Below are 16,992 nucleotides of genomic sequence, written 5' to 3'. Positions count from 1 at the left end.
TACTTTATCCATCCTTCTGTTGATGGGCATGTAGGTTGTTTCCATCTTTTTGCTATTGTGAATAGTGATGTGATGAACATGGGTGTGCATAGTCTTTTTGTATTGTGGCTCTCATGCTTTAGGCCAGCGGTTCTCAACCTGTGGACAATGACCCCATTTAGGGTCGAATGACACTTTCACAGCCTAAGACATTGGAAAACACATATTTTCGATGGTCTTAGGAACTGAGACCCTGCTCCTCTTTGTCCATCTCCAGGTGGGTCTGTGCACATGCAGATGTGCTGATCTAGTGAGAAAGAAGCTATCTCAGCCTTTGCACTGATGTTGGCTTTTTACACATACTGTTGCAAAACGTAGCAGTGTAGTTTACTGTTGTTATATTAAGAAGGTTAACTATGCTACACCATGCTTCCAGACAAAATTTCCTTTATTTGTCATTAGAAATAAATATTTCACAGTATATAATTACATATTGTTTTTGTGATTAATCACTATGCTTTAATCATGTTCAGTTTGTAACAATGAACAATGAAAATACATCCTACATATCAGATATTTACATTACAGTTCTTGACAGTAGCAAAATTATAGTTATGAAGTAGCAATGAAAATAATGTTATGGTTGGGGGTCACCACAACATGAACTGTATTAAAAGGTGTCATGAGGAAGGTTGAGAACCCCTGCTCTAGACTATATGCTTTGTGCAATTGCTGGTTCATCATATGGCATTTCTCTTTCTAACCTTTAAAGGAAGTGTCATACTGTTTTCTGCAATGCTTGTACCATTTTACAATCCCACTGTCTTTTTGTTATAGATCTTCTAGTCAACCTTATTATTGGAACAGGGACAGGGTCAAGGTTGATTCACCCTGGTCTTTTTGCCACATTGACATTGATGCTGTGCACAAACCGTCCTTAGCATGTACTTTGGAAAGTTAGCCTTTAATAGTGTTAGGTGCCCTCGAGTTGGTTATGACTTACAGTGACGTGCATCAGAACAAACCACTGCCTGGTCTGGTGCCAATTTCACAACCATTGCTATGCAGCCTTCCTCTCTCCTGAAGTCTGGGAGTAGCTTACCTAGGGAATGCATGATCACTCAGGTCACAGGCACAGGACGTGGAGGCCTGTAGTCACTTGCCTGGGTGTGACGTTATGTTATCTTTTGGGTCCTTTCACTTTGCTCAATACTTAGTGTCTGGAGGAGAGACTTAACTGGTTGGAACCTGTGGAATTTTGATATGGTGATGATATTTTTGTAGAGTTGTGCTTTAGGAAACTCATGTACACTTGCGAGAACCCAAATCAGAAATAGGCACAGTAGCTGAGCTGCATTGCAGTGTCTGGAATCTCACGGAGATGATAAAAAGGCCTTCTGTCTGCATACATGTCTGTACCACATTCCACCATAGAAATAAGATGAGTTGTTAATTAGGTTGACATCTTTCAATCATGAAAGGGTTAGTTATTTTATAGGGGAGCTAGGTTCTCTGTTTTTGCTTTTCCTATTCACTCCCTACAGTTTGGACATTTTCATTCTCATTAGCTCTTAATATTCCTGAGAGTATTATTGTGTACTTTCTTATTTATGTTAACCCTATTCTTCCACACATAATTAGCCTTTAAAAATAATAACAGTTTTAGTATGTGCTCTAAATATTCTTTACTGTCATGAACTTGCCCCATATTTCAATTATTTATGATTTAGAATTTTCTATGATAATTAAGAGCTTTTCATTCTGTTTAGCATGGGTGGTGTATGAATGCTGCTGCCATCTCAGAGACTAGTTGGCTCTGGGAATAGAGACATTAAAATATTTGATAAAGAGCAACAATAGAGGTGGGCACAGGTGTTGGGGGGCATTTGTTATTAACGTTCATTGCCTTTGAGTTTATTCTGACTCGTGATGACCTCAGAGTAAAACTGCTCCATATCTTTTCAACCCTGTGACCTTTCTGAAGCTGCTGGCCAAACATACCACGTGACCCCTTTGGGTAGGTTTGAATCACCAACTTTTTGTCTGGTAGTCTAGCACTTAACCATTTGTACTACCCCCAGAACTCTCCCTGGAGTCCTAAGTGAGGATTCTCAGCACATATATGGAAGGTGTGAAGAAGGTGTGAGAGGCTCAAGTTGAGAAAAGGCTTCCTGGAGTAGGAAGAAGTTCCTGGGTGGCTAATCATGTTTGGCTGCTAACTGAAAGGTTAAAAGTTCAGATCCACCTGCATAGAAACACCTGGCAATCCATTTCCAGAAAAAATTATCCCCTGAAAGATTTATCTATAAAGCGAAGTTCTGCTCCGACACACGTGGATTTGCCATGAGTTGGATCTGTTTGACAATAACTGGTTAATTTACTGAAACATGAAGTTGGAGCAGCAGCATGGTACGTGATACCACGGGCACTGTTAACAAGACACAAAATGTGAGGAAGCAACCAGTTTTGTCAACAAGTAAGTTAAAAGAGGGAGGTATGAGCTATAGATGATGAGAGATCTGAGGTCCAGCAATGAAATGGGGTGTCCATCTTGGACTTTGATTTTAACTTTAAAAAAGTTATAAGGCAGTTGGGAAAATCTGAACACTGAGTAGTTGAGATATTAAGGGCTTTTAAAAATTTGGGTATGATGATGGCATTATTTTTTTAAAATATACAAATTACAGAGTTTTATATATAGTTAGGATAAAATTATATGTTGCCTATAAATTTCTACAGAGTACTCCCTTGTGCCCCCATGCTGTATGGCTGGGGAGTGGCAAGGCAAATGAAACAACTTTGATTATGTGTTGATACATTTTGAGCTAAGTGATGGGGTCGTATTCTCCTTATTTTTGTGCATGTTTGAGCACTTCTGTCGTATATTTTTAAATACTGCATGTACTTGAGTATAAGCCAACCCAAATATAAGCCGAGGCACCCAATTTTACAACAAAAACCGCATTAAAAATGGTCTGGAAAACTCGGCTTATACAGGTGGTAGTTCAAACCATACGTAAGGATGAGATTGCTCAGAAGACAGGCAAGAGGAGCCACTTGGGACTCCAGGAGAAAAGATCAGATAGAGAGGTGAGAAAGTAGGGTTAAGAAAATCAAGGAAGTGGGATGTTTTACGAAGAGTAGGAAACTATAACAAATCAAATAAAAAGGTCAACTAATCTGAAAACTTGTCTAGTTCCTCTTGATCCTGAGCATTTAAGGCTTTTGTGGAATCTGTTAGTGGGGGGGAACAAGATGGTGGAAAAGGTTTGTTCACACCTTAAGCATTTTAAAACTATTGACATCCTGCAGTCTTGTGAATTAATAGAGGATGCAGGTCATATTAAACCTATGTTGATTAACTAGAAAGTTATTGTGGAAGCAAAAACCAAGCTATTATTTTATTAGAATGAAGAGAGCTATCGTAGATTCCCTTGGTAGTGTTAACTTGTGGTGCTAATTCATTGCAAGAGAGGCTGAAACTGTCATAAGAGTTTGGATTTTTAGAGTCTGAAACTTAAAGCATGCTTTTACAGTGAATCTGAATCTGTCACTGCAGTCGGCACTTCAGAAAATTAAAAAGACAAACCCACAGCCTTTAAGTTGATTCTGACCCACAGTGACCCTGTAAAGGGCTTCTGAGACTGCAAATCTTTACAGAAGCAGAAAGCTTCCTTCTGTTGAGTGGCTGATGGTTTTGAACCACTGGCCCTGTAGTTAGCAGCCCAATGTTTACTCCACAACACCACCAGAGTCCCTTGATACTCTTTAGAGTAAATGCAAATTCTTAGTCATAGACTAAGAATTTATTTTTGAAAAAGTGACTTCATTAGCCAAATTTTATCCCAAACTGTGCATGAAATAATGGACATGAAATTGCTTTGAAAAAGTCAACATGTTAATTAAAACGTGTTACTGTTACTACTAGTATGGCTGTGAGAATCTCTTGTGGGACTGAAATACTGTGGCATTTCCAACCCTCTTCTACAGCGGGCCCCCTGTCCTGCCTACCAACCTCTGTGAGGGAATCTTATCCTTTGTATTTATTTCTCTGTAACTACAGGACTGTGAGAATTTGTTTCCTGTGAAAAAGTCTTACACAGCAAATTGTACACCCACATTGGGACAAAAGAATGAGTCAGTCTTGTAGAGATGCTTCTCCTTGGGCTGCTAACCTCTGACCAGACTGTCATGTAGGCTGAGAGTTGAAGCATGCCCACTTTTCATAAGGCGGTTTGAAAGCTTGTTTGCCAGAGCGGCCAGGCGAATGCTGTTGGATGCAGGCCTGTCTTCCCAGAACAGTGTTCAGCCCCCCACTGGCTGCCACTCCACTGCCTGTTGAGTCATCCCCACAGTTCTATATAGAGCTTTTCTGGCTTTTCTTGTAGACATAATGTTCTTGGAGTGAGAAAGAAAGGAAGCTTTTTCCCTCCTCTACGGTACCACAGAATGTCCTCCACCTCAAATCTGCCTTTTCCTTTTCTTTTCTAATCACAGAATATGATCCCCAGTTATTCTGGGTCCATTTTCTCATCCATGGTCTCTTTGTGCTGTCATTTATTGTTTGCCTGTACAAACCTTAGGACCCCCCCCCCCCCTGTGCTGAGTGTGAGTATAGTCTTAAAAATAGAGGCTGGGAAAGATTGAGGAATTCCTGCTAAACATGCATGCTGTACTTGAATTGCTGACTTTCAGCTACTTAAAAACCAGTCAAATATGCCGAAAGGTATCTTAATACCATTATTATGAATATTGGTTATTTTTAAATACTGTGAAGAGAATAAATGGGCTTTTAGTTTGGATAAATAATAATTGCTATGTTTGTTTTACCCCCTCCCCTTTTTTTGTAGTGGAAGATAAAATTCCGTTCATTCCGTTATTTAGAAGATCTTGTTCTGTGCAAAATGATTTGAAAGTAGAAAAGGGAGTGGTGTTTTCTTTCTCAGGAAAAGATATTTCTTATACATTGGGACTATCTTCCTGTATTTTGCATGCATGCAGCATGAGTTAAAGCATTTTAGAAAAGCCAAGTAACAAAAGTTGGGTAAGCTGTCAGTTCCACTGATCACACGTCCCGTGGGCACAAGCACAGCTTCTTTTAAGAGTTTGGTAGATCTGAGAGAGAGCTTAAAGCACTGGAGTGTATTCAAATGAGCTTTTGAAACAGATATTTTAATTGGAGTGGGGGTGGAGAAATAGTTGAGCTTCTGTAGTTAACTATTCAACTTGCCCTGTAATCTATAAATATCACGATGAAAAACTGTTGGAGCTCTTTTTCAGAAAATTTGCTCCGTATACATATTTACCTATATTTATCTTGCTCTTTCTTTGATGGCTTATCCACTGGACTGTTTCTGCCACAGGATTGAGTTGCTTGGTGTATTTAATGCATTGTTCTAACTGCATTAGCAGCAGAGACCCTTATAATGGGGTTCTGAACAAAACCTCATGTTCTCTTCTGCAAAAGAAAAAGCAGTTGGTAATGGGGTTCTGAACAAAACCTCATTTTCTCTTTTGCAAAAGAAAAAGCAGTTGATCTGCTTTCTTAACGTCTCTTTCTCTATGTCTCTCCCTTCCCCCCAAGAGATGACTAGCAAGGGGAGGAGCCCGCTCACTGTTCTAACCACACTTCATATGTCTTAACTTGAGCGCTTTTTGGTTTCCTGTCGGCAGTAAGTCAACTCTGTACCATCTCAACTTGCCTGAAGAGTGGAGAGATTGGTAGCTGCTCCGAGCAGGGGAGTGAGTGCTCTCAGACGGATTGGTGCACACGCGTGTGAGATTGATGAAGGCTTTCAGTAGCCTCTGAAGACATCTGAGGGGGGGGGTAGCAGGGGGGGGGGAAGGTGTAGGTTTTTGTTTTCGCTGTGAATTTGAATTCCTTCATTATTTTTGTGGGCTATTGTTCCTGAGAAGCTTCAACATGACTCTGCTGGAACCTGAGATGTTAATGATGGCTGTACAGTCAGGTAATTCCCAGACTTCCTACAATTCCTATGTGCTATAGGCGTTTCCAAAGAAGCTGGGCATATTTGTAGCAGGATTGAACAGAGATGGGGAGGAAGATGGATTAAGGAAAAACATGAATTGTCCAGTAAATGTACTGTTTTCTGTGTAAAAAAATTTAAAAGAAATTTCCCTCTAATTTGAAGGTCTAGTTTTTTAGATATACTTTGAATTAGACACTTACCGGTCTTAGGAACTTTCAGTAAGGAGTTCTATTGGAGAGGAAAAAAAGAACCTCTTTAATCAGTATTTTTTAATTGTGCTGCTTTTAACGATAGATAACTAAATTGCTTTTGCTGATTTATATGTACTATCTTTAATCTCTAATCCCCATTTAGTTTTTTCTAGTTCTTTGTGAGCACATCTTTAAAATTTTTTTTCTTTCTTGATTATGTCCTTCTTTATCTTTCCTCATGGAGCTCTATGGGCATGTACTTGATAACACAGAGGCCTGGGACTCTGCATTTAGAAGATGGAGAGGTTTGAGCAGTAGGCAGTAACAAAAAGAATGCAAAATTTTGGAAATTTTATCTCTAAAAACAGCTTTCTAAGTTCAGAAATTTGTTTTAGAATTTTTTAATGGTTTCTTTTATTTCTAAGAGAACGATGAGGTGATCTGTATGTACCCTTAAAGATTTACAGCCTGGGAAACCCTTTACAGGGTCTGTGTGAGTCGGAATCGACTTGATGGCATCCGGGGAGTTTACTTTTAGTGGTTTTAAACTTGTAAGTCAGATATCTAAAAATAGGGAATGTTCTTTTGTTATTTTTAGTTTTCTGCTAAAATGCAGTTCATAGCATTTTCCTGTTTCAAAGTCTATCTTGAACTATTCATACAAGTTGCATTTGAAGACCTCTTCCCATCCATTGGCCTCCGTGAACAGGAGAATAAGACTCTTCGTTCTGGCAGATACTGTCTCTAGCCTCACTGCCCTCCTTGGGGAGCGCTTAGGTCGTATTTTGAAAGGTCCAGATAGCCATCAGTTGAAGACAGGATCGGTTGCTATCAGATTAGCCTTCTAGACAGGGAAGTGGTAAGGAGCAAAGGTATCACTACCATTCTGTTCTGTCTGGTTTTACAGTTATGACCAGATGAGTCATTTAGAGCTTGAGTTTTTTGTTCTTATGTGCTGTGCATTCCAGGTTGCCTTCTTTTTCCTCCCACAGATCTGTTAAGCGTTGTGTTCTAAATGAGATAGTATGCTTATCTGATTATTTCCCAACTGTCCTCGAAGTAAATTCCTTGTTAAACTGGCGGGGGTTTGGGTTTTCTGTCTGTATTCCTGTTCTCTGCTGTTTGGGGGAAAGTACATATTTTATCCTGGGGAGGGTATACTTTGGCATTTGAACTATCCTTTCCCTTCCTTAATCACGATGCTTACAGACCATCTCATCCCAGTCACTTTTCTTGGTAAAGATTACATAAATAAAGATTACTTGCTTTCCCATAGAGAGAGAGTATTGGTGTTCCCAGCCCTATAAGGGAAAGGGATTCCATGTTTTCTTGTCTTGCTGGAGAGCTGTTTTTCCTACAACATATGTTGGGCAGGGCTAGCCACCCATCTGTTGGGCCAGCAACTTCATAAAACTTTCAGAGGATAATAGAATGTAAGACAAGTATGGATGAACTTGACAAGGGTGTTGTAATCTCTCTCTCTCTTGCTTGTTTTCTTTTGCTTACATACATGAAAGTCGAGAAACTGGAAATAGGGGTAATAGAAAATTCTCGAGTACCTGCCATTCCTAAATGTTCAAGCCTTTTAATACTGTGTTGGTCTTGTAAAACTGTCACTGTAAAGCTGTAACCATTACTACTTTGACATGTAGCAGTAAATTGGCAACTACAGAATAACATGCTGTAGTTGGTTATAATGGGGAATGAAAATACTTGCTATGAAACCTCAGTATACCAAAAGCCAGTTATTCTTTCCAAAAAGTCAAGGCATTTAGACTATCTATGAACTATAGATTTTCTAGCAATTGACTATGAGAACCTCCATGTGATACTTTTATAGCTTTGCTTTGTAGGGAGGCTGTCATTTAATGAGATTTTTTTAAAGTACCTAAACCCCTCCAAAGAGCCCTGGTGATGGCTGTAGGCTAAGCATTGTGCTGCAAGATCGGTGGTTCAAACATACCTGTTGTTCCTTGGGAGAAAGAGGAGGCTCTGTGTTCCCATAGAAACCTTTACTGTCTCAGAAACCTTAAGAAGCATAGAACCTTAGTTCTATACCATCTTTGTAATGTTTCTCTGAGTCAGAATCAACTTGATGACAATGGGCATAAAAGCCTTATAGACAGAATTCAAGAGACAAAGTCTGCACCCTTAATAAGATCTAACCCACTGGCATTGAGTTGATTGTAATCACTTATATAGCACTACTTTTACCATGTACACTATTATCATTTTTACATGTCTACAAATAGAATGAACTTTTCAAAGGCAATATGTTCATCTACATTTTGGCTCCTTGTATTATACTTGGTGCATGGTAGATATTAATTATTTTTTGAATGAATGAAGAAATTTGGTTTGGCCTATTTCACCTGATAAAGACAGGCATTGTGCTTTTTAAATCATGTGTATATTTAAAAATTTTATCTGTTCTCACCGCCCCCATTTATTTTAGACAGTCCTTGCTCAGAGCAGGTTCTGCTGAACAGCAGTGGGACAGTGTTCACCTCTTGGAAGATGAGCTGAGGCAGTTCCTTAAGTAGGTATGATCATGATAAGATTGTCATGATTCACAATTCTTGGTGAGACACAGGGATTCTTGATAAGTCATATCGCTTTCTCTCACACGCATATGTGCATGTTTGTGCATAGGATATGTCTGGAAGGAAGGACCATAGGAATCAGTAACCGTGGCTACCTTTAGAAAGAAAGACAGGGGCTGGAGTGGGAGGGGTCTTTGTGTTACAAGATAATTGGGTTATCTTTATTATTAATGAAATATTTCATAAATGCATGGGCTACCTAACCTAACCTAAGCAATAGAACACAGCCTTTCTATCCACTGAAGTCCTCTTTTGTTTGTTAAATCTGTATCTTTTGAGCATTTGACTTTTTGTATCACATGCCTATTATTTATTCACAATGCAGTTTGCTAATTAGTTACTATTTTCTTAAAAGTTTTCTTCAACCATTTATTCTGTCACTCCTTGGTGTCTGTTTATATATTGAGGAGGCTTCAAAAAATCATGGAAGATATAATGTTAGGGAAATAGATCTGTGTACATATATTAATATGTTAAGTATTAAAGTAGCAGACAGACATTGGTCCTCTTTTCTAGTACTCCCTCATCTCAAGATTACTTTGTTCTAATAACCCAGCATCTGTGATGTTCACCTTCCTGACACGGTCTATGAAGACAAAAGGGTGCATAAGCAAATGTGGTGAAGAAAGCTGATGGTGCCTGGCTATCAAAAGATAGAGCATCTGAGGTCTTAAAGGCTTGAAGATAAAGAAGTGGCCATCTAGCTGAGAAACAACAAAGCCCACATGGAAGAAGCACACCAGCCTGTAGGATCATAAGGTGTCAATGAGATCAGGCATCAGAGACCCAGAACAAAAAATCCTGTCAGTGTGAATGAGGGGGAGTGGAGTGAAGACCCAAAGCCCATCTGTAGACAGTTGGACATCCCCTTCCAGTCAGGGTGCAGTATAGCACCAATGAAACATACGACTTTCCTCAAATTCTTTAATGCTTACCCCCAACCCCCAATATCTTTACCCCAACTGTACCTTACAAATCTGGCTGGACCAGAACATGTACAATGTGCACTGGTATAAAATAAGAGCTTGCAACACAGGGGATCCAGAAGAGATAAACCCCTCACGATCAATAATGAGAGTAGCAATACCAGGAGGGGAAGGTGAAGGTGGGGGGAGCAAGGATGAACAAATCACAATGATCTACATATAACCCCCCTCCCAGGAGGATGGACAACAGAAAAGTGGGGAGGCAGCAGTTGGTGTAAGATATGAAAAAAATTATAAATTATCAAGGGTTCATGAGGGAGGGCAGGTGGGAGAGGGGTAAATGAGCTGATACCAGGGGTTCAAGTAGAAAGAAAATGTTTTGAAAATGATGGTGGCATGTACAATTGTGCTTGACACACTGGATGAATGTATGTATGGATTGTGATAAGAGCTGCAAGAGCCCCCAATAAAATGATTTTTTTAAAAAAAAAAGATAAAAACCTTGGAAACCCTAAAAAAATCATGGAAGAATTTTATTATATTTTAATTCCATTGTTAGACACACTTTTTGAATCACCCTCATAATTCTTATATTAGCTTTTAAGAAGTTCCATAATCATTATAATTTGCTCTGAAATGGTATATTTTAGAATAGTATATGAGGCAACAGTGGTAATGAATAAAATAAGGTTGAAGAAAGGATGGTAGAACAGAAAGGGCAGGTTATGGGCAAGTAATTTTGCCCTGTTTTTGGATATTGCATTAGCTCTTTTAAGGGAGGCACACCTGATTGCGTTCACGTCAGTCAGGTGTGTAAAGAGCTAAGAGCAAAATTTAAAGCCTTCTGAATTTAAGAATCTAAAACTTCCAAAGTATTCATATAGATCGGTAGTTTTTAACCTGTGTGTTGCGAACCCTTTGGGGTTGCCCGATTCATAACAGTAGCAAAATTACAGTGATGAAGTAGCAACGAACAAAATGTTATGGTTGGGGGGTCACCACAACATGAGGAACTGTATTAAAGGGCCGAGGCATTAGGAAGGTTGAGAACCACTGATAAAGGTTTTTTTAAATCCTGTGTTTTGAATTTACACTCAAGGGTTTTTAAACTTGAAGAAACCTTTAGATATATTGTTGTCCCATGTTTTATGTAAGATAAGAATGTTGGCTAATTGGGGTTACTGTATTTGCTGAAATCAGTTAATTAAAGACAGAGATGGACGAGGGAGGGACTCATTTCCTTACTCAGATGCCAGTGTTCTTTCTGCTACAACATACTTACAAAGGAACCGTCAGAGATTTCTGATGTATGAGATTGTTTATAATTTCCCCCAGAGAGCTTGGTTTCCCTTGGGTTTTTCCATTCCAGGTTTCTATCCTTACTCAGACTAACTCCCATCTTCGGAGATAGAGATAAAAACCAGTGCCTGGGTGTCTGTCTCTCCTTCCTGGTCAGAATGCTTCTTCTCTGGTCTGGTGATGATCTCATACCTTGGTGATGACCTCAGAAGACAGGTAGGCAAACAAACAGCTGTTGTCATCAGTACTCTGGGTAACATCTTAACCACCCTTTCTTTGGCTCGGGATTTATCTGGAATCCCCTTAGAATGAGGACTTAGATTCTTCTGTCTGTTTTTATCGTTTTTCTTTTCCTCCTTTTGGTTTCCTTATGGATGAGGCAAGCTGTCAAGCCTATAAACCACTGTTTTAACTTTATTAAAACAGTGCCAAATTAAATAAAGATGAGTCCTATACAGTCTTATTTTTCTTGGAACGTCTCTTTTATGATTACCGCATATATTATTTTTGAAATGACTTTCTTTATCATAACAAGGGGAAGAAAAAAACAAATTGAAAAGCTCTGCTCTACTACCACCAAAACGCCAACTTGCTCTGCCCTGCTCTCATCAAGGAAAGGGCAGTACCAGGCTGGAGCTCATGATGACGGGTCTGGGGCACCCTCAATATCATACAGAGTCACACAAATGGGTAGGTGCTTGGCAGTAGGGTCAATACAGAGTGCCTAAAGAACAAGACTAGGTGGCCACTGCATAGAGCAAATAAACCCAATAGTGAACCTTTTGTTGTATTTCTAAAGTGTTTTTATGTATGACATTTGATATTCACAACATCTTATGCAGTTTTATGTTTTACAGGGGAGGAAACAGGCTCAGAGAGACTTAAGGAAATACCATAAGGGGTAGGACAGACATTTGAATTCAGGCTTTAAACATTAAACACTGCTTTTCCAAACAGATTAACTTTCCAAGCACAGAGAGGGTTGCTTTTTGAGAGGTAGAGAGTAATAAGGAGAAATCATATTTTGAGCTGATGATTTTCATATCTGATACATGTACCACATTATAATTGCTCCATGTTTTATATGTATCTTGAGATCTTATTTTCTTGGTGGTGAAAGAAACTGAAATGTATTTAATCATTATTTCGTGAGAAAACATATGCAAAGCTTTCAGCATGGTGCCTAGGATATTGTGAATGCTTGATTAAAAGTAGCTCATGTCAGCATTACTGTAGGCCAAACAGTGTGCTAGGTACTTTCCCATATATTGAACCCTAGAAATAGTTGTGTTTCATATCCCTATTTGATTAAGTGGAGAAATGTTAGGATTAAAAATAATAGGTCATGTATTCCTTAAGTGGTAGAACTGATATTTTTGTCTAATAGTTTTATTGGCATATTACTTTATATATCATACAATTTAATTCTTCAGTCATATTAAGAAGAGTTGTGAAATCACCACCACAATCAATTTCAGAGCATTTTCTTGAACTCATTGTTACTAGCGCCCCATTATCTTCCCACCTCTCTGCCATGTTCCTATGTAATTATTAATCCAGTTACTGTCTCTCTCTGTAGATTTTCCTATCCTGGATTTCATATACAGAAAATTCTACAAAACACAGGAACTGAACCCCCCTACAAACAAGTAGACAAAACAGTAAAATTTCAATATAAAAGAATAGAGCTGAGATTAAACTCAGGTTAGTCTGGCTCCAAGGACAACGTTCTTTATGCTAGACCACAGTCTAGCTTATTATGCTTCTTAATTATTCTCTTACTCTCTAAAGGATCAAAAGCAAGATGTTTGCATTAGTTTGGCTCTAGAACTTGAAAGTACCTTTTGAAAATGATGCTGACTTATCACTTCTATTTTAATCTTCTTTTTCATTAAGACACATTTGTCAAATGTATTAGTGATTGTACTAGAGCTTTTAGGCATTGTCTTCTCGAAATGCTAGTTTTTAACTTGGAGTCCCTGGGAGATCTTCAGTTTTGCAAAAGCTTCAGGGAAATTATACATTGGTCCAAGACTGTGGAGGCCTACTCAAAGCCGATTTCTTTATATTTATCTGGAATCCAAAGATTTTTACAATCATAATCTTTAGGCTGAGCAGAAGTCCTAATTTGTAATACATATATGTGATTAATTTTCTAAATGGGAAAATAAAGTAATTAAATAAAATTAATATCAAGAATCTCTCTAAATATGGACTGGGTAGGGGAGAATGAACTCAAGTTCATTGCCATCCAGTTGACTCTGGCTCATAACAACCCTGTAGTACAGGGTAGAAGTGTCCCTGTGGGTTTCTGAGAGTGTAACTCTTTGGGGGAGTAGAAAGCTTGTATTTCTCCAATGAAGTAGCTGGTGATTTCAAACTGCTGACCTTGTGGTTAGCAGCCAAACATGTAACTATGACTTCGATCATAACAAATTATGAATAACCTTGATAAGAATGAGAATTCCAGACCAATTCCTTGTGCTCATGTTGAACTTGTACATGGATCAAGAGGAAGATGTGCAAACAGAACAGGGGCATACTGCATGGTTTAAAATGAGGAAAGGGTCCTGACCCCACCACACTGAGGCGAGACGCTGGGGGGATGTACAACGGAGCAGCAAGGGGAGCAGAGCAATGTCCCCAGGGAACACCAAAAATAGACTGTGGGGCCAGGGCATGGTGCCCCATCAGACTCTACAGAAAACACTTGTAAAGGACAGCAAGTCGATAACCTTGAACTATTTATAGGCTTTTTAGGTCGTTGGTTGTTTTTGTTGTTGTTGTAGTTATTGTTTTATTTCTATTATTGCTTTGGTTTGCTCGGTGTTGTGTTTGTGCATATTGTTGTCTCGGCATGTCTGTCTGAATGGGACAGACGGGATAAACAAACTGGAAGAGAGAACAACAGCATGACGGTTCCGGGGGCACATAGGAGGCGGGAGGTGGAGAAGTGGGTGTTAACCAACCCAGGGACAAGGGAACAACAAACGACTGAAAATCAATGGTGAGGTGGGTGTAGGAAGTGTGGTAAGGCTTGATCAAGGGCATTGTAACTGATAGGAATTACTGAATCCCAAATGAAGGCTGAACATGATAATGAGACAAGAGGAAAGTAAAAAGAAATAGAGGAAAGAACTAGGAGGCAAAGGGCATTTATAGAGATCTAAATACAGGCATGTATATACATAAATATATTTATATATGACGATGGAGAAATAGATCTAGGTTTAGTGTTAAGGAAGCAGATGGACATTGGGTCTCTACTCAAGCACTCCCTCAACACAAGAACACTTTGTTTTAATAATATGGCACTTTCTGAGATGCTTACCTTCCCAACATGATTGCTGAAGACAAAGTGGGTGCGTAAGCAAATGTAGTGAAGAAAGCTGATGGTGCCCGGCTATCAAGATAAAGTGTCTGGGGTCTTAAAGGCTTGAAGATAAAGAAGTGGTCATCTAGCTGAGAAGTAACACATAGGAGAAACACACCAGCCTCTGTGGTCATGAGGTGTCAATGGAATCAGGTATCAGACATGAGACCCAGAGCAAAAACTCATAATGTGAATGGAGGGGCAGTGGGGAGAAGTGAATAATCATAATGTGAATGGGAGGGTGGGAAGAAGTCAGGGTGCAGTATAGCACCAATGAAACATACAGTTTTCCTCTGTTTTTTAAATGCTTCCTCCCTCTCTCCCCCCACTATCATGACCCTAATGCTACCTTACACATCTGGCTATTCCAGAGGATATACATGGGTACAGATAAGAGCTGGAAACACTGAGAATACAGGACAGATAAACTCCTCGGGACCCATATTGAGAGTAGCTATACCAGGAGGGTAAGGGGAAGGCGTGGGGAGAAAAAAATAACAATAATTTATAAATTATCAAGGGTTCAAGAGGGTGGGAGGGGAAAAATGACGAGCTGATACCAGGGGCTCAAGTAGAAAGAAAATGCTTTGAAAACGATGATGGCAACGTATATGCAAATGTGCTTAACACAATGGATGGATGTATGGATTGTGATTAGAGTTATATGAACCCCAAATAAAATGATTTTTTTAAATGAGGAAAGGTATGCATCAGGGTTGCATCATCTGGCCATACTTAATCAATCTGTATGCTGAGAAAATCATCAGAGAAGCTGGATTATATGAAGAAAAATGTGACATTAGGATTGGAGGAAGGATTATTAACCTGCAATATGCAGATAATACAACTTTGTTTGCTGAAAGCGGAAAGGACTTGCTGATGAAGATCGAGGATTGCAGCTGTCAGTGTGGATGACGACTCAATGTAAAGACCAAAATCTTCGCACTGGACCAGTAGATGTTACCATGATAAATGGGGCAAAGGTTGAAATTGCCAAGGATTTTGCCTTGTTTGGATCCATAATCAATACTCAGGGAAGCAGTATTCAAGAGATCAAAAGATGGATTGCATTAGGTAAATCTGCTGCACAAGACCTCCTTAAAGTGTTGAATAGCAAGGATGTTAAGGACTAAGGTTTGCCTGACCCAAGCCATGGTATTTTCAATTGCTTCATTTGTGTTTAAAAGTTAGAAATTGAATAAGGAAGAGTAAAGAAGAGTAGATGCATTTGAATTGTAGTGCTGGCAGAAAATATTGAAAGCACCAAAAGAACAAATAAATATGTCGTGGAAAAAGTAAGGCCAGAGTGCTCCTTAGAGGCAAGGTAGCAAGACTTTGTCTCATGTGCTTTGGACATGTGAGAAGAGACCAGTCCTTGGAGAACGACATCCATCATGCTTGGTAAAGTAGAGGGGCAGTGAAAAGAGAGTAAGTCCATCAACAAAATGGATTGAAATAGTGGTTGCAACAGTGGATCCAAACATAAGAACAATTGTGAGGATGCCACAGGACCTGGCACTGTTTCATTCTGTTGCACATAGGGTTGGTTTGAATCAGAACCGACTAGATGGCACCTGACAACAACACGGGAACAATACATGGTTTTCTATGCCTATAAAGCATCAACGCCTCAGAAACCCACAGGAGCAGTTCTGCCTTGTGCTGTGGGGTCCCTATAAGCCTATCAGCTGGATGACAGGACGTTTGAGAAGGGGGAAAAAAATCAAAGTGGTACTTCAGCCCTCTGTTTTAAGACATACCAAGCTGGGATAGAGCCTAGAGAGTACATTGATAATAGTCCCAAGAATTGCATTTTGACAGCCTCAAGCAGTGGAGTATTATGGGCCCAGAAACCACTGTAATTTCATATTCAGCATATAGCTGTTCACATTGTTGGAAATAGAGAATGATCTTTGGTGAGAGCCTGATCCCAAGCATTCTTAAGATTTTGTCTTTGGGGAATCTGTCAGTACTTACAAATGTTTTCCTCTTCCTGTTTTCCATTTGTCTTTCTTTGATGATTCAGATGATGGCCAAAGAGATGGAGGAAGTGTTGAAGAGGCTAAAAGCATTGGGAGTTCAAGTTGTCACCACCCAAACCTGTCAGAATAGCGTTCTTGTTAATTCACATATATTAGGATTGCAATATGTAACATGATTTCAACCTTGTGGTTTTAGTTTCTGTAATCACTTTATTCATTTTTTAATAGATATTCATCTCACTAACTTTTGTTGTTGTTAAGTACTACCTAGCCCAGGAATCCTCAAACTTTTTAAACAGGGGGCCAATTCACTGTCCCTCAGACCCGTTGGAGGCCTGGACTATAGTTTAAAAAAACACTATGAACAAATTCCTATGCACACTGCACATATCTTATTTTGAAGTAAAAAAAATGAGGCAAAAACACCCAGCGGGCCAGATAAATGTCCTCAGCATGCCGTATGTTGCCTCTGGTAGTTTGAGGACGCCTGGCCGGTTCCAATTCATAGTGACCTTTAGTACAAATAGAATGAAACATTGCCCAGTCCCACACCATCTTCCTTGTTATGTTTGAGCCCACTTTTGTAACCACTGTCTCAATTCATCTGTCAGTCCATCTTTTTTGCTGACCTTCTGCTTTACCAAGCATG

The 16,992-nt window shown here is 39.3% G+C and overlaps 1 protein-coding gene across 5 annotated transcripts in view; it reads left to right on the top strand.

The window, feature by feature from the left end:
• MRTFA (myocardin related transcription factor A) overlaps positions 1-16,992 on the top strand; it is a 224,268-nt gene that overhangs the window by 84,457 nt on the left and 122,819 nt on the right. For 2 of the 5 annotated variants that reach the window (XM_075553609.1, XM_075553612.1), the window contains exon 1: positions 5,828-5,948. The exons of 1 other annotated variant lie outside the window; for it this stretch is intronic. In XM_075553609.1, coding sequence (XP_075409724.1) covers positions 5,903-5,948 — 46 coding nt within the window. In that variant the 5' untranslated portion in view covers positions 5,828-5,902. Of the gene's footprint in view, positions 1-5,649; positions 5,756-5,827; positions 5,949-16,992 lie in introns of those variants that run through there. 2 more of the 5 variants (XM_075553610.1, XM_075553611.1) reach the window with 2 other exon arrangements.

Source organism: Tenrec ecaudatus, chromosome 6 (genome assembly GCF_050624435.1).
Source record: "Tenrec ecaudatus isolate mTenEca1 chromosome 6, mTenEca1.hap1, whole genome shotgun sequence".
Taxonomy (NCBI): domain Eukaryota; kingdom Metazoa; phylum Chordata; class Mammalia; order Afrosoricida; family Tenrecidae; genus Tenrec; species Tenrec ecaudatus.
This window is presented reverse-complemented; position numbering and strand designations above follow the sequence as displayed.